At 40.3% G+C, this 17,833-nt stretch overlaps 1 protein-coding gene across 1 annotated transcript; it reads right to left on the minus strand.

The window, feature by feature from the left end:
• Positions 1 to 2,951: 2,951 nt before the first annotated feature.
• TXK (TXK tyrosine kinase) lies at positions 2,952 to 17,551 on the minus strand. The gene is made up of 14 exons (XM_076337596.1): positions 17,481 to 17,551; positions 17,143 to 17,245; positions 16,128 to 16,333; positions 14,743 to 14,808; positions 14,048 to 14,102; positions 13,159 to 13,238; positions 11,640 to 11,767; positions 10,346 to 10,420; positions 9,201 to 9,369; positions 8,257 to 8,473; positions 7,230 to 7,294; positions 4,975 to 5,093; positions 4,362 to 4,519; positions 2,952 to 3,020 (listed from the first exon to the last, which is right to left on the minus strand). Exons 1-14 carry the CDS (start codon positions 17,549 to 17,551, stop codon positions 2,952 to 2,954), a joined length of 1,581 nt encoding a protein of 526 aa, XP_076193711.1.
• Positions 17,552 to 17,833: the final 282 nt, after the last annotated feature.

Consider the following 17,833-nt stretch of genomic DNA (forward strand, 5'->3'; position numbering starts at 1 on the left):
AGAAACTACTCTTTTAACAGAGCGAGTTTCCCGTAGCTGACTCCTTTCTGGCAGGTTTTAAAGTGGTGCCAAGGTTCAGAACAGGACGGGGAGGCTGAGGGGGAGCCAGGCTGGTGGTGCATGAGGGAGGAGTGGCGCTTGGCGATGTGCGTTAGTGTGTCTGCAAGGCCTCCCTGTTTGTGAAACTTTATAGAGGGGGTAAAAATGTTGGTCTGAAAACCAAATGGCACCGGAGAGAAACGTCACCAGACTCATACACACAAGTAATTGATCTCCATTGCTCGTCAGGAATACTTTTGATGAGGGAAGTAATTTCATTTTCTGAAAATACATTCCAGTTTGTCAACAGTGCAGCTTTTTTTATAGAAAAGAGATATATCCTAAGCAGCTGGCGCACAGAGGCTGGGAATTCTGCCTAATACTGACTTGCTGCAAGTTTTCTGATGTTTGATCAGGAAACATCAACCAAATTTTTACAAATGCTGAGCACTCATACAGCCTTTGACTAGACATTCGCTATATGAGGGTGGTATAGTGTCTCCTTCTAACCTTTACTGCTCTTCCAGGTCTTTCTTTTATCACACAAAGGTTTTTAAAAAGACAGCTAACAGACATCCGTTTGCCCACATACGCCTCTCTATGTTCAGTGACATGGGTGGCATTCACTGTTCACCCGTATAAGTACTTTCATTTTTGCCTTTGAGTTTGAGCTAAGCTCAGAGACACTGTGAGGACTGAGGTGGCCTACTTAGTCTTTATTTATGGGTGTAGCCGTTCTGGTAAGTAAATACACTGTAGATACCTGACCTTTGTCCTGTAGACCTTTCTTGTTGCTGATTAAGCGCTGGTTTCACTGACTCTGAAGCATTTTCTAGTGCTTTTTCATTTATTTACTGTCAGCCTGATGATAGCAGCTGTTAAATTTATCTGCGTCAGAGTGTTAATAACAGCCTACTCATAATTTGCCCAAAGCAGCCTACAGAAAGATTATATTGAGAAGTTGAAGGCTTGGTAGGCAAGCATTATTGGCTCTTGTGTATTAGACCAACACGTTTCAAGGATGGATGCGTATTCACCATGGGACAACTCAGTGAGATGAGCATGAGCAAGGTGCTTTGAGTACATAAACCTACCGGAGCTTTTTATTGCACGGTACTGTAGTGTATTACATATTAACTTGCAATTATAAATGTGGCAAAACCAGTTTTACAAGAGCTATTAAAAAAGATGCCTCATACATTATTCAAACTCCCCATGTACTTTTATATTGCAGAGACTGTTTGAATTTCACATTTGTGGCGCATCATCTGCTGAAAAGCCTTGTACTTCTGTGGCCTGGGCATAAAGTTGTGGTGAGCACAATGTGTGGTACTGTGTTGTATAGATCTGTATTTAGTCATAGGTCTGATAAGGAACTGAATGCTCGTAAATGAGTCATTCATAAAAGCACACAGTGACATCAGTTGGTGGCAATTCTTCTAGCAGATTATATGAAACGATAGGGACATCATGCTTCACTTGAAGCAGAAATGCCTCAAAAGTGTGTTGGAAGGTACCCCCAAATGTTCAAACAATAGGATTAAGAACTTCTTTTCCCAAGGGATGATAACTATCAAAATACTATTGCAGTAAAGGTGAGTGATTAATGCCAGGAATGGATGTGACCCAAAGGTGCTGTCATCTTCTGGAAATTCAAAACTTGGGATGATTGGTATATTTAATTTTATTGTTGCAGTTATTTTTTAAATTTGGAAAGGAAAAATTAAGTTGTGTGGAACTCAATCATTCTTCAGCTAGTGGGTTTTAAGTATTTTGTCTGCAAAGTGCTATAAAATGAAATATTATGATGTATTTACCTATAAATAATTCACAATGCAATCACATATTTTTAAAAAACTATTTATTTGTAATGGTCTGACTCTATTCTATATTAAACAATTATTACCTTCATCTGCCTTTTCTATAATATATTTGTATCAACCAAAATTAAGGTTTAAAATTAAAAGTGAATAATAACATAACAACTAGGGTTACAGACATTGTCCATGTCAGCTATCGCAGGATCCATCTGAGCTAGACTAATTCAGAGCACTTCGTTTTACTGTCAGGTCCCAGCTCTAACTTGTCTTTTAACCATTCTGGGCACTTGCAAGGGGAAGACTAAGGCAAGTGTGGGCGTTTGAGTAGGCAGCAGCAGGCGAGGAGTGGGAGAGATTACTGGAAAACTCAGGGAGAGGTTTGGATAAGATAATCCTTACTCTCCTTCTTTTACACAGAATTGCTAGAGAAGGCGCCTTGACCTGCGATGCCGGTTTAAAATGCGTCGGGGATGTTCAGTCTTTCCAGCTGCTCACATGTGACTTGGGAGCTGCTAAGTGATGACTGTTCCCTTTGCCCGCCTTTATCCACAGCAGTGGGTACGGGCACACGTGTGGGCGCTGCTCCGGCAGTTGGTAGTTAGCTCGCTGCCCCTTCTGAAACACTGCTCCATTTCTTCCGTGCTGGATGCTTTGCAGCAAAAGGGCTTGCCTTTAAACATGACCTAGCTAGAGCTTCATCAGAGGTTCTTCCATCATTTTTGCTGCTGCCAATCAGTATTCCCCAGTGCATGAGTCATATTAAGTGCCAAATAGTTTAATAATATTGTTACAGGAATTAGTGTAGCTCTGACAAAAAGAATAAATAAGAAGGCCTGTAAGGTGAGTAAGCTTGGTTACTTCTTTATGAAATTATGAAAATAAAGCCTGAGAGTCCTGAACCAGCCTCCTGAAGTATCTTTCTCAAATGAGTAAAAATTAGGCCAAGCCTGAACAGCTGCTTCAATATGTAGGATGCTGGTACTGCAGTTTAAGTGGAGACTGCTGTAAAAGGCTGAGATTTTCTGTATCAGCTACATTATTGACATGCTTAAGGCTAACCTTTCAGTAAATAAATTCGTGTAAAATCTCAGATTATCCCATCTCTGTCATATCTGTGAGGGTCTCTATTAACTCTGCAAAAGTAGGACGTCCTTCAGGTTTCTGAAAAGAAAAGCAGAGGATAAATTTATATTAGCAGATTGATCAATTATAGTACCAGACTTCAGAAGATGGTTACAAGTACATATGAGCTACCACTTAAAAATTACATTTTATTTTATTAATATAGAAGAAAAGATCAAGTTTATCATTTGAAGGAAAAAAAATCATCTGTTCTTCATGACACCAGCAGCGTGAGCACAGCCACTTTTCCAAGTATTCCTAAAATTTCTTTATATTTGTTTCAATTCTGGACCACAATTCCTATAAGATTTCTGCCCTGCAATGGGTCACTGGAAAGCACTACCTCTCAGGAAACCATCATACTCAGGAATGTTTCCTGGGCTGTTGAAAAAGGATCTTCACTGTTGTATCATTTGATGTACTGCAGCTCAGCATGGAACAAACTCATGGGTGACGGCAGACAGGAGAAGAGAGAATTTCTTCCCCCTCCTCTCTCTGCTGGCTGGCATCCCGATGGATGTTTGCAGTAAGCAAGCAAGCTAGATGCAATTTAGATTTCAGTCTCTTAAGCTTTTTTTACTCAGGGTCTAAAAATTTCATGTAGAGTTAAAAGATGGGCAAGAAAGGAGAGGTAGGATAAAGGAGACAATGGTAGCAACAAGGTTCCCCGGCTGCTGTCAGTGTATGCCTGCCTATTTACATGAAAGCATTGCACACAAAGCTCTTCTGAAAGTACTTTTTATCTAAAATCAAAGATTAATTTCCTCTAGACACTAGAGAAGGAGGGACCTTAAGGGATTACTCAGATGGAGAAGTTGATTAAATCAATGTTTTGATACCAATATAGAAAGAAATAGGTGCTGGAGAAATGGAGAAAGAACATCAAGTACTAAATCAGAGTGGAGAGAGTGAAAGAGGTGCAGCCTAGGAGCTGTAGTGATGTGCAGAGGTACTGATGTACACCTGAAAAACAGGGTTCAAAATCCACATTTAGTGAGCATACCCAGTTTGTGTATGAATGTGTTAAGGTTACCATTCAGAGCAGAGCTAGAGAAAGCTATGCATGATACAGAGGTGTGAAAAAGGTATTACATTTGACGCCGTAGAGAAGAGAGACAACAGTGGCATATTCAAAACCAGGGATGGTCTAGACCTATTGTACTGATGATGTGCTTTATATTTATTAGATGCAACAGTCAAAAGAAACAGAGGCTTGTAAACCTAGGTGTGATTTGTGAAAAGCATAGTGAGAGGTACTGAGGATGCCACAGATGTGAAATAAGGATTTAATGCCTCAATTTTTTAAGATTGCTTTTAGATCCACATTACAAATTAATAATAAAATAAAGGAATATCACAGGAAAAAAAAGGGCAACAAACCTCGTGCCAGCAGCTGTACATGACTTCGTACACAGTATGTGATGCCAAATGTGGTCGATAAAGTCGGTTACCCTGAGAAATCTCACGGACAACTTCAGAATTTGACTTACTTTCAAAAGGCATTTTGCCTTCTGTGAAAACTTCCCACATCAGTACACCTAGAATTGAACCAAAATATTTAGGACAAAACAAAAACCCCAAACCCACAAGCTATTTAACAACATTAGAAGCACAAAAACCACTCTTGATTTTTTGTGTATTGCATGAAAACACGGGCAACGTGAGCTGAATGAAGACAGACTACCAAAAGCATTTTCAACTGATACAATTCTGCTCTCTCTTAAGTCAGCTAAGATGGTGGTCCATGAAACAGAGGTGAATATACATTTGGCTAATGGAGACGTACCAAGAATACACATTTCAGTCAAAATCTAGTATTTAGGCACAGAGCCTTTCTATTAAAAAACATACTCGTCCAATATAGGCAAGATGTGAAAAATGGGAAGGACTCAAGCTTAAGATAGGTAGCATCAATAAAAAGTTACACTTTCTTAAATCGCATCAGTAGTTTTAGGGAAGCACAGTATGTTGCACATCAACCTAATCAACTCACCAAATGACCAGACATCTGATTTGCTGCTATATTTTTTGAAATGAAATACTTCAGGAGATGACCATTTGACTGGAAACTTGGCACCTGAAGAGCTGATATATTCGTTGTCAATGACATACCTAAAGAATAACAGGAAACAGCAAATATTTTAATGATAGTTAAATGGCAAGCAGGTCGGGCAACATTTCCACAGATGGTTCATAATTCCATAAAAATACAGTGTCAATTTAGAAACAAAGAAATGGTATCACTAATTTAATACAAAATGCACACAGTACCCACACTGGAAGCTATGCGCTTAAAGACATTTCTGTTTAAATGAATGATTTGAATTGTTTATGAGAAGTATGTCAGAATAAAACATTTTGATACGCTCTGTAAGACTGAGGTTGTTATTGTCATCTTCTGGGTATATATTGATAGGAAAGATCCCTATGCCATGGGCAGGAAAACCAGCAGCAATAGATAATTGTCTCTTTTTAAAAGAGTCCACCTTTTCAACCACTTGTACCCAAACACTACTGGCAGAGGGCTACACTTCGTAACTGATGGGTGGAATTCACTGCCCAACCTCACAGATGCTATTTCTGGCATGCTGTTACAGAAGCAACACAGAAAGAAATGTTCATCACATACAAGCCAACAGCTCTTGCAGGTGCACTGGAAAAGTAATTTTCTTTGCCCAAGCTTATAGAGGCTGACTTCCCAGTTAAGATGAAATTATGTGCCCGATGCAGGCATTTATAGGGCAACATTTTAAAAGGCTATTAGACTGATCCCTACCTCCATACGAGCTCTGTGCACATTTTCCCAGTATTAATGTTCCTGAGCAGACGACAGATGTGCACTACACAACATTTCTTCTTACAGAAGGCATAATGCAAAAGCACCTTTTAAAGCACCTTTTAAAGGAGGTCACATTCAGAGAAATCATCTCTTTTTCTCCCTTTCTTATTTTGGTGCAGGCACAGAAAGATGAGAGGTTATTGGATAAGGAACATATGAAATAACAGTACAAAATAACCAGTAGTGGCAGTTGTGCGAGCTCTGAATAATAAGATTGTGATCCCATCACCCCTCCATGGTCTCCCCGGGGGAGTGAGTGCCTGTCCTAGAGCCACACCACTGGTCTCCACTTTTTGGCACAGTGAGCAATTCAGGTCCATTATTCTCAGACTGGACCCTGACAGCCCTTTGGTCTCTTACTGTGTTTTCTGGTGCATTTGGATGAGTCCAGACCCCTGATACTGACCTTACCTTTTGGGAAGCAGTGCAACCACTGGGCACTGCCATGGTATAGGACAGCCTTTTGAAAAACAAGTATTCGGTTATGAGCTGCTGGGGTGTTGTAATCCTTAGGTTAGAAATAGGAGGCAAAACCTAAGGGAAAGTTAAAGGAGCACGGCTGTGCTGATTTAATGACTTGCAGCTGCAAGGCGAATGTCACCACCACCTCCTGCTCAGAGCCACGCACTGCCTTTCAAGCTTGTCTGCCTCCAGAGTGAGCCGATTCAGTCTACTAAGTCTACTAATCCGGCAGAAAAACCAGCCAGTAAAACACAGAAGTGGAGAGCTTTGTGCTGGGCTTGCAAGAGGAAAGAAGGAAGGAGTGAGGCAACCCCTTTGGGTAGCAGTTGGTCATTCGGTCAGCTCAGCTATAAAATATAGCACATCCTCTGGGGGAAGTCTATGGGGGCAGAGCTACGTTTCTCTGGCCTGTGCTTGTCAGAGTGCATTTTGCTGTCTTTCTCCATGTTTGGCTGGTCCCTCTCATCAAGCAGAAAAACCACTTCCCTGGTAAAGCAGCACACATCACACTTCCTGCCCGCCCTGCCGGTCCTCCCTGCCTCCTGCCTGACCTACTCAGCCGCTGCCGCCTCTAAAGGTCAGCACCAGCACCCGGATCTGTCCCTAGGGACTTTCTGTCCTCCCCGCTGCTCAGAAAAGTTGGGGAATTTGTTTCTTCAAGCTTCTGGCAGCCCTGTGTGCACTGGGCATTTCTCTGTCCGTGAACTACTTCTGAAGTTTACCAGGCACTTTGTTTACCTGTCTTACACTCACCAATAGCAAGAGGAGGACACAACATCCAGTTCATGGTACAACAGTTAAACAACGTTATAATTTCCATTAGAATTCAAAAATTGACCGCAGTGGGATTCCCCAAATCAGTGAAGCAAGCAATGAGGTTAACTCAAGTTCATGCTGCTGCTGACTGAGAATAGTCACTCACTAAACCGGCATCAATGGCCTCATACCTCGCCATGCCGAAGTCCGATACTTTAACGATGTGCTCAGCATTGACTAAACAGTTTCTTGCAGCCTGGGGAAAATGAGAAAAACATAGCTGAAATCTGTGCTAAAGCATTTTAAGAAAAATACAACAGCTGATTATTTTTGTTTCAGCTCATACTGTTTATATTCTAAAAAGAGATGAGTGTCTTGCTCAAAAATATAAGTGAATTTCTGGCTCTGAGTCAGTGAAAATATTTTGCTACTGTGTAGTTATACATCCATAGCATATATCAGCTTAAATGCTTGTAGTATGAGTTGCAGTATTTTTACATATTCCTGCATGGTGAAAGAAATTTTAGGCTGCAGAGTCTGTTATTCAAGCAGATATTTTCCTGAACACTAGGATTAGGACACTCAATGTGAATTTTTAAAAATGTTTTGTGACTTTTTCATTACAGAAATCAGGAACTCCTTGGAAATTTTCAAGATTTTACATTTCTTCAGGCAGCTAGGGAGGAGAGCAGGAAGATCTCCTCTCTGCATCCAGATACAAGCATTGAACAAAAAGCAGAGAGTAAGGAAACAAGCTCCTCTCCTGTGGCTCCCTGTGTATGAGGGGTAGGGCAGAAAAGCCACCCAGATATCCCAGCATCAAGGTAAGGCAGTAGGGAGCAGAAAATATGCAGATAGAAAAAGGTTTTGTTTAAAAAAAAAAATCCTCATTGTTGCTGACCTTTTCTATTGCTGTGATTTTGGTTGTGTTGTGATCACTGCATGATACTCTTACATTGGGATGTTCTAACACTGGCCTGCTCCATGCTAATATCCCAATTTTTTCTGACTTCTCTCAATTATCAAGTAGTTTTTCCAGCTGTCCACAGACAAAAGAACAGCTGAAAAGTTTTGGTTTACAGGCAGGAAAACACTATTGGCTTATTAGATCCTGCAGGGCTGAAGTCTTACAGGACAGATTAGTGTCCCATAAAATACAGTGGCATGTTCTATACTGCCAATATTTACCAAGAACTTCAGAAAACCTATTGTACTTACTAAATCACGGTGAATAAAGCTATTTCTTTCCAGGTATTCCATCCCTTCGCACACATCCTGGCACATGCTCAGCAGCACGTCTCTGCCGAGTTTCCCTCGCCTTTGCCGAAGGTAATTGAGCAGGCAGCCGTTTTCCATGAATTCAGTCACAACGTAGAGAGGCTTGTGGTGTGTGCACACTCCGTAAAGCTGGACCAGCTTCGGGTGGGAGAGTTTCCTGTTTAAAATCGCATTTTAGACAGGCTAGCATTTCCCTTGGCAGGTAACTAGACCTTTGATTCTCGTGATGGTTTTGAAAAATACTTTCAGTACTTGATAAATAGTGTTCAGTTCAACTGGCCTGAGAGTTGTCCCACTATCTAATACATTTCTGCCTACAATTTCCTCCAAAAAGTGCACTCTTTGAATTCATAATTGTTGATCAGTTATATAAATGCAGTGAATGCAAAGCTTGATTTGGATGATGTGAAATGGAAAGGTCTAGTTATGCCTGGCTTTCAGGCAGGGGACATGACCCTGCAAGGGTTCTTCTCTTCCGGGCTGTGTCAAGACCTGGTCTGGATACTTCCCTAATTTACAAAATTAGCAGAAATGGTAATATAGTTTCTCAAAAGCTTTAGTTAGGTATGAGCACTGCCAGTGGTCCTAGAGGCACTGAGTTATGGATGAGAGAGTAGTTGTAGAAGCATATTTATTTATCAGCACATTTACTCCCCGTTGAGCTCCACAGCACAAAGCAGTGCACGCTCTAAAGAAAGAGTCTGGCAATAGGTGCAGCAAGCATCTGTGTCAGTCCGATTCAGACCTTTGTATCAGCCTTTCTGTCCTGCACATCCACCATTCCCATCAAATTGGTTTGTCTGGTTGCTTTAATGGAATTAGGTTACATGTATTTCTTGGTCATCTCAATGTCAACTGTCAGATATAATAGCTTTTATACTTACATCATCACTTTGGCCTCCTCGATGAAATCATCTTCAGACATTGCACCTTCATTGATTGTTTTGATGGCAACCTTGATGGTTGCTTTCCATTTACCCAGCTGAACGACTCCAAACTGCCCGTGCCCAAGTTCTTTCATGAACGTCAGTTCAGATGGGTTTAATTCCCACTCTATAAAAGCAACCCAGTATGTTACAACAGTCAGGTCAGCTTTCCTGAGCCATGCTCCAGGAGACATGCCTTGCTATTTGCAGTTAATGCATGCAGCAAAACATCACAATTGTTCATCAGCTATAGCATGAGTTTTAAATATCTGAAAATTTCCACATGCTCATATATGTTTATATGTGAATGTTATTTTACAGCTTGTAGAATGTGATTAGTGTTTAAATTGCTTAATGTAGGAATGTCTGAGGCTTGAAGATAACACAAGTTATGTTTAGCTTTGATTACATATGAGACCTTTTTTGGCATTATCGTACGTGATGTTGAACTCTGAACCAGTTCTGGATGGATAGTATTGCTACAGAAATAGTTACTGGCTGCCTCTATTGTAATAACCACAATAGTTCTGCCCTTCAGAAATATTAAGCTTTGAGATTAATGGGAACATTGACAGGAAAGATACACAATTTTGGAGGTTCCTATCATCAGCCAGATGATATGAACTTCCTGATCTATACACACAAAACTGGCATTTATTGCTTATTTTCTAATACTGTATAAGATTTCATTCTTATTTCTAAAACTTGCAGAACTGACAAGGAACATCTTCCCCATAAATAATTTTCATTTCAATTTCCTAAGCAGTTCAATAAATGAAATAGCCTTTGAAAAACTATTAAATGTATATGTGAGTCTTAGGCCTGCTTAGAAAAGTCCAGATAGCTCTGAAATGCACTGGTGGTTGTAACAGAAACACAACAGTCGCTGAACAGGAAGACTTGAGTCAGGTGTCTCATTTGGTACTGACGCCTTACGAGGAAATGAGTATCTGTTTCTGGTGAATATGCGGCTGTTTATGTGTTTCTTATTACTGGGAAATTTCACAGATAGATACAACTTAATTATTAGCTGGGTGAATGCGATCTAAATTCTTGCCTAGGCAGATACCTAAATCTCCACTAAAAGAAGATAAAAAATTTACCATAACTAAGTCCTGCTGTTGCTGGTGAAGAACATCCACCTGATCCAACTGGGTGTCGGAGACGAGTGATAAGACCTGTAGGGGACAAAGCAACAATATTCTGTTGACCAATTACTCCATTTTAAAGTACGCTATATCGTACCTCTTCTCAAACAAAAATATTTGGAATCTGATGTACGTTTCTTATTTCTTGAAGTTACTTTTGCTTACAGCTTGTTCGAATAAAACACTATGGTGAGAAGAAATGGAGGAAGACTATTCAATAGGGCCCTGACTACAAAAGTATCTATACTTTCATACAACCAAAAGCGACACTCTTGCTTGTTTGTACGATGTTAGTGATCTTAAATAAATGTGTACTACCATACTATATCACCCACCTAAGCAGTCTCTTCCAGCATGATTCCTCAGGATTGTTTCCCATTGCAAGAAATATTTGTGTGTCTGTCATTCATTTTCTTTGAATTCATGAGCCAACAGTACCAGTGAGTACACCCCTCACCAAGGACTCCCTGCGTGCATTCATTCTTCCCACTGTTACTTTCAGGTCCTTTTCTGCTTCATGTGTTTCCTACAATCCTCCTCCCTCCAGCAAAAGGCTCTGTCCATTCCCAGATCTTCCTTCCTCCCTAGTGCGAGGAATCTCTGTGTGTTTTCCCATCTCCACTCATTCAGGGTAAAAACATTTTATATTGTATTAAAATGATGGGCAGAACCAAGGTGAAGGGCATTTTTTAATGCTAAAAATTATAAAAGGCTGCTGTCAGCCAACAATTAGAGGTCGCTAACTCTGGTAGGCTGCAAACCAGTGTTAGAGAGTCCTTGTGTTCCCTAATTCTGTCTTTGATTGTTTGTGGGGTGGGTTTTTTTGCCAAAATCAGTAGAATGCTGCCTGCTGATGCACAGCATAGCTCCTGCTTTTCTTAAATTGCATGCATGCAAGTCCTTGTTGTAGACAAGGAAAGAATTATGATCAAATTTCACGCAAGTTCCATTCAGTCAAATATGAACCAAGAGAATACAGAGCAGGTAAATACATTAGGCTTCTAGCTTTGTAAAATTCATTTAATACGTGTAGATGAGTTTGGTAGTTTCACTTCCCCCATAGTATATGCACACTACAGCTATGACTTTGGCAGAAAGGATCATGGCATATATTAATTCATTAGCAATAAAAAAACTTGTGTGTCTTTTTATAAGGAAAGTATTAGAGGAAGAGTGATTTCCAATCTCTCAAAATCCTGAGGAGCTTCAAATCATCAGTTGTAAAACCTTATCAACTTGCATGCATTACCTGCAGCATTGTGTTGATGATACTCGATGAGTTCAGGAACAGATGAAAAGAGATATTTTTCTGCTACATAATATTGTCCCAAGTGGTTTTTCTTAATTTGATAATGTCGAATATCTCCACTATGACTTCTGAAATCAACAAAGGATTATAATTTTCAGTAAAAATAGATTATACTATAAATCTGATTGAATTTCACTTTGAAAGAAAGTACAAAAAAAATCTAAAAACTTGGGGTACAAGTCTCAACTTATAATGGCTGTGTGTAGCTGGGATAGTGTTTCAGGGAAAACAAAAAAGACCCCTTGAGTGGCTCTCTCTCCCAACTTTGGGAGATATTGCACGATGTTTTTTATTGCACAAGTATTGTTGCATCCATAAGAAATAGCCGTAGCATTTAACAGATGTTCCTCCTAATTCAGCACTTATTTGAATCTAAGCTTTTAAAATTAAAATGCTCTTCATTACCTGAGTTTCCCCCCAAAAGTTAAAAACATATTCATGTATACTGTGAGATTACATTTTCTGTTCTGCTTCTCAAAAGGCTCCTCACTGGAGCTTTTATTTGATACATTTACTTTCCTGTGTTTCTCCACATTATCTGTCTTTCTTGCTTTCTGTACATTTTGCTGCCCATCTACCCCTGCTTTCTGGGACATTCAAAATGAAGAAGTTAGTTAGGTTTGCATTTCAGGCTGGAGGTGGTTGCGGAAGGTTGGTACCCCACTGCAAACGTGAGCCTGTGCCCAGCACAGGGGGTGGCAAGGAGGGCTCGCCCCACCTTCCTGAGGAGGGGAGGGAGAGAGGAAGAGGGTGGTGGTAGCAGCGATGCCTTTTCCTTGCTCCTCTCACCTCTGGCTTGCTCTAAGAGAAGAGAAGGAAAGCAGACGCCACTGATGCAGGAGGATGTAGGAGGGCTGAGGGAGGAGGGTATAAGGCAGCTCAAGAAGGGATAAGTCAGCGCTCTAGGTGACTGCTCCTGTTGTGGGGGAAAAGCAAGTCCTGTGGCCGTCCTCTGGCAAAAGAAGTAAGACTGTACAGTGAGGAGGTGAGGTGATTTTAGGAGAAAACCAGGAGAAGTTTGGGGACAGCAGAGTCTGGGATGAATTTACAGTGCGCAGAGCCTGTGGAGAAGGGAAGCAGTTGGTGTAGTGGCGGAAGGCTGTGGCGGCGTGGTGTGGCAGCCATGGAACTTCAACTAGAAAGAGAGGCAAGAAGACGCAAATGCGCAAAGGCGCCTGCATTACAGGGCTGGGATGCACGGCTTTCACAGCAGATTATTTGAGGGTTTCAATGAGTGCAGTTAATCTTGTCTTGGCAGGACATTTGCACCCTGACTCCCAGATCCACTGCCCACCATCAACGCTCTGCACATGGGGTAATTAACTCTGCATGAACAGCACCCCAGTGGTTCCCTGCTCCTGTTCTTGGCATGTCCAACCTACCCACTTATCCCAAAGAGTTTTGGGGAAGCTATTCCATCACCTCTTGATTCAAACCCTAACCATTCAGAGCAACTCACCCTTTAGCCTGCGAATACATGGACAGCGTAAGAAGTCCCTGTTGGCTTGAATCTCTGACAACAAATGCACCTTCTTTGGACTGAAAAGAAATCCAGGTAGAGTTATTTTCTGCTTTTGAGTTTGAATAATCCTCCCTTGAGATAGGACTTGCAGCTGATTACCAAATTCTGTGCAATACCTATGACTACTTGGGAGGGGGATAAAGCAGTGGAGAATGGGAATTGATAGCCAGGTAGATAGCAGAGCAAAATTAACCAAGGGAAAATACTAAGTGCCAGGCAATTTCTTGGAGTTAAATAATTTAGATGAATTATACTCTTCAGTGTGAAGTAGTGAAAATGCTTTGATTTATTAAAAAATCAAATTGTACAGATCATTAGAATAAAATACTGTAAAACAGTTCAATCTGAGATGTTCTTCTCTGGTATGTCTTGCCCAAGCCCTGTGTTAGTCCTTGAGCAAAGACCTAATGAGTTTAACTGAGTTAGGCACTTTGGTAACTGATAGGAGCTAGAACGCAATATGGATTGTTTGCTCTATACATAAGGAAGACACAGGGGTTTTGTAAAGCTCTGCTAACCTCACGAACTTACTACATGGATTTCAGTCTTCAATGTTCCGTACAAAAGACAAGCACAGTAAACCGCATGTAATGCGATTTATCTAGTGTGGAAAATCTACATAGAATTTGCTGGGGCTACAATTTAGAACTCTGTGAATTCTGGATAGTCTGCACTGTACGCTTACCCCAGAAAGCCTTTTTATTTTAAAGTACTCTCTCTCTTACTGCATACCAAGCAGATTTTGATTTGGCTGTGGTAATGCTCTTGATGCCTCTACTGATAGATCTTTCTAGATATCATTAGCTTTTTGTATAAGCTGAGTTACCTTCTGGCGCAAGAGAAGTTCTGCCTGGCTTCTGTTTATGTTTTTACAGTACCACCTGCAACAAGGAGATAACCTATCCTTTAATTTCAGCCAGTAAAAATTAATGTTTGCTCTGTTTCACAAAAGTAATCCATCTTAATAGTTGCCGTATTCCCAGTCCAAAAACCCAAATAGAACTATTGTTGTATATAAGCGTCTCTTAATTTGGAATGACTTTATTAGACCACTATAAATATGACAACTCTTTTCCCCATTCACTGTGATTAAATATGCAATAAAATTCTCTAGAATTTTGCAGAATTTTACTCTTCTCTCCAGTAAATTAGATTGAAGTAATTGGAATTAGCTTCTAGTCAATTAATTACACGTTCACAACAGGAAGAGATCAGAATATAGAAGTATCATGTAGTGAGCCTACAGAAATAGGAAACATCTGGATTCTGACATTCTGATTTATGCAAATGACTGTTGTTGAAGTACTCAGTGTTTGTAACTTCACGTTACACTCCCTGAGCAAATAGTTCCAAATCAAAATGGCTACTTCATTGTAAGAGTAATGTTTTGGAAAAAAAAATAGAGCTTTCAATAAACATCTGTTCATGTCTAATGAAGACTGAAGGATCAAGCACTAAAATGTATCACTCCAATCCATTTTTAGAAAAGAAAGCGCAATTATCATTTTCAAGGGTACTTACTCATATGTTTCTAAATTACTTTTCTTGTTCTCAGTAACATAGTTGCTGGGAATTAGGCCTTCATTCCTGAAATGACATATTGAGGATAGTTTAGATTGGATATTAGGAAAAATTTCTTCACCGAAAGGATTGTCAAGCATTGGAGCAGGCTGCCCAGGGAAGTGGTGGATTCACCATCCCTGGAGGTATTTAAAAGATGTGTAGACCTGGCGCTTAGAGACATGGTTTAGTGGGACTTGGCAGTTTTAGGTTAACGGTTGGACTTGATGATCTTAAAGGTCTTTTCCAACCTAGATGATTCTGTGATTCTGTTATAGTACGGTGTAAAATATTAATAGGATTAAGATATGCATCTTCCTTTTGTTGAATTATAAAGGTTACTTATACTATTGGCTATGTTGTTAGATACTGAATCCCAATGTGAGTGTTGAATAGAAGTCTGAGTCCTTTCATCCCAGGCACAATCTTTCTGCCCCACAACTGTGGATGGCTACTGCAATGAGTAAGTCAGCTGGGATAGGATATTTATAGAGTGCTGAGAGCAGCATGTTAATGAAAATTTTCAAGTCAAACCACAAGAAAATTTAGAAAAAAATTGCATTTATTCTGAATCAGAAGCCACTCTCTTCATTTCTAACCTTGTAACTATATAAAGCTTTTTTGTTTAAATGTAAAGTGTGTAAAGTGTATAAAGTGTAAAGTGTGTGCTTGCATGTATATACAAAATAATAATCCAGTGGACTCTCACTACAAATGAGTTGAGAAAAAGCATTTAAAAGTATTTAAAGGAGAAATCTGAATGAAAAGGAAACCGTTATTATATAACATATAACCATTCCCAGCATGACAGTACCTGGTAGAATGAAGAAAATGCAAAGGAGAAAGGGGAACGACATGAAACAAACGTAAATGTGGAAAGGATCCTATCTGAAGTTATCTAGCTCTCTAAAACGTCCAGGAATTTTGGATCAGGGATTTTGTTTCAGGCACATGTCTTAATAATCTCTATGGCCTTTATGAAGTGTTTATACATATACACTGCATTGTAAAGCACTTGAAGTATGGAAAGCTGGATTTGCACATGGCTCAGAGCCCAGTGATTCACATGGTCCTCAAACGCCCTTATGTTGCTCGGGAAATTACTGAGTCTAGGATTTAACTCTGAATTCCCAAAAGATTCTAGATTCCCCATCCATTTCTGGGACGCCAAACACTGCTTAAAGTCTGCCCGGTGAATCCGTGTGCCTCGTACGTAGCTGAATACTTTCAAACCTGCCCCCAAATTGTTGCACATGTCTCATTCTACCTGCCTGCTTTCACAGGGGTTGTTTTAGGTTTTTTTTCTTTCTGTGTAGGGAGATTGAAATAGATGCCCATTCTCTTACCCATGTTGGTCTCTTGCCTTCCACCAGTGGGGATCATACTGTTCGAGGATAATGTATTCTTCTGACTTCTTGAGCGGTAAATCTGAGGGCCCTCTAGCAAAAAAGTCATAGAGTGCAATAACTCTGGGGTTTTTTGTGTAGTCTTCCAAGGCCTCGGCAGGTAGAGGAGGTAACGGCTTGTTCTTTAACTGTAATTGCCTCTTACGCTAGTGAAAAAAAAGTATCTTTCGTAATTAGTCTTTTCTCCCTACTATTGCTTGCTTAATTCCCCTGCTATTATATTGTCCCAGTAACTAAAAGGAATTCATTGTGGTCATTAGTTCTCCTTGTAAAGCACTATCACCTCATCACTTGTAAAACCGGGAGACTTACATTTGAGTAGTTTGGTGTAGAAGCCAAAATGACAATGGAAAGTACAGTGAATAATAAACAAGCCATCTACCTAATCGGGGTGACTTCTACATGGTATGAATGCTGGGACAACTCCGCAGCTGGTGTAAAGCAGAGCAGCACTGAAATCAGTGGAGTTACAATGTCTGGAATTTTGGTCATTTATCTAGAGATTTAACACGGAGGGCGCTGCAGACTTTCTTAGCAAATCGGCAGGAACATTTTCTTTTGCATCAGGTTAGGTTCTAGCTTTGCACTTGGTTATGCTTTGAAAGCTTATTCAGCTTAGATCTAGCGAAACTGAGGTGGATGTTTCACATGCCAGCTGCGCAAGGTGAGCTTGCATCTGCCCAACAGGGCAGTCCCACCTTTCCCACCTCCATCACCCAAACCCAGAAGCGGGAGAAGGAACCACCTTGCCCATGACAGAGAGCTTGGGAAACCTCACTGTGACCCTGTATTTACATCAGTATGCATCTTCGGATACCTTTACTCTATAATTTTTATTCAATGAAGCACCTTACGTGCTCAAGAGTTAGTTACTCCTCTGCTTGTTCTGGTACTGAGCCACCATATGGCACACCACCTCAATTCTCTCTTTTCACCTGCCAAAAACATTGCTTACCCTGCACTTCCAAGTCAATGCATAGGAAACGTCTGGTTGTGAGGCTGAGTACTGGGTCACCAGGCCAGTATCAGGGTCCAGGTTCATTTTCGTTCTCATTGCTCTGATTTTGAAAAACATGAAGTATTTGTGTGAATACATGTCTATAAACATTCACATAAAAATATTCATTCACGGATATATACGCCTTCCTTCATATTAGGGATACTCAGGGTAGAGCTTCTTTAAACTTCTGTACAATTAGCAGTTCTACTGAAAATGGAGGAATTTTTAAAAGTCCTTTATGTGTAGATATTTTGATCATCCTAATTGCTGAAAAGCTTAAGCATTTCACATACCTTTTTTGCACTGTGCAGCAGCAGCAGCAGCAGAAAACAGACTGGATGGTGTGATCTGTGAACAAGAACATTTCCCATATTTGAAGTGTTGCTGTTTGGTTGTTTACAAAACTTACAGAATTAAGGACTACCGTATGTGCTTAGCCCCATTATTAGCTCTGTCTTGCTGTGAGATATCTAGCAAATCATTAAGGCTGAATTTGCATCCACCAAAGACAGCAGACCTTTCCTGCCACCCCATCTATTTGCTCCCACTGTCTTCCTTACAATGTCTTAGTGTTTATGAGGCCATGTGATTAGTTAAATCAGCTCACTAAATCAGAAAGAAAAAAAAAGATCTTGTCAGCCAGATC

This window comes from Aptenodytes patagonicus, chromosome 4 (genome assembly GCF_965638725.1).
Source record: "Aptenodytes patagonicus chromosome 4, bAptPat1.pri.cur, whole genome shotgun sequence".
Lineage (NCBI taxonomy): Eukaryota > Metazoa > Chordata > Aves > Sphenisciformes > Spheniscidae > Aptenodytes > Aptenodytes patagonicus.

Coding starts and splice junctions, on each gene's coding strand:
- TXK (XM_076337596.1), bottom strand. CDS start 17,551: ATGTTCTTGTTCACAGATCACACCATCCAGTCTGTTTTCTGCTGCTGC. Junction 14,809..16,127: donor AAGGCAAGAGACCAACATGG/GTAAGAGAATGG, acceptor ATGTCATTTCAG/GAATGAAGGCCTAATTCCCA. Junction 14,103..14,742: donor AGTAATTTAGAAACATATGA/GTAAGTACCCTT, acceptor TCCTTGTTGCAG/GTGGTACTGTAAAAACATAA.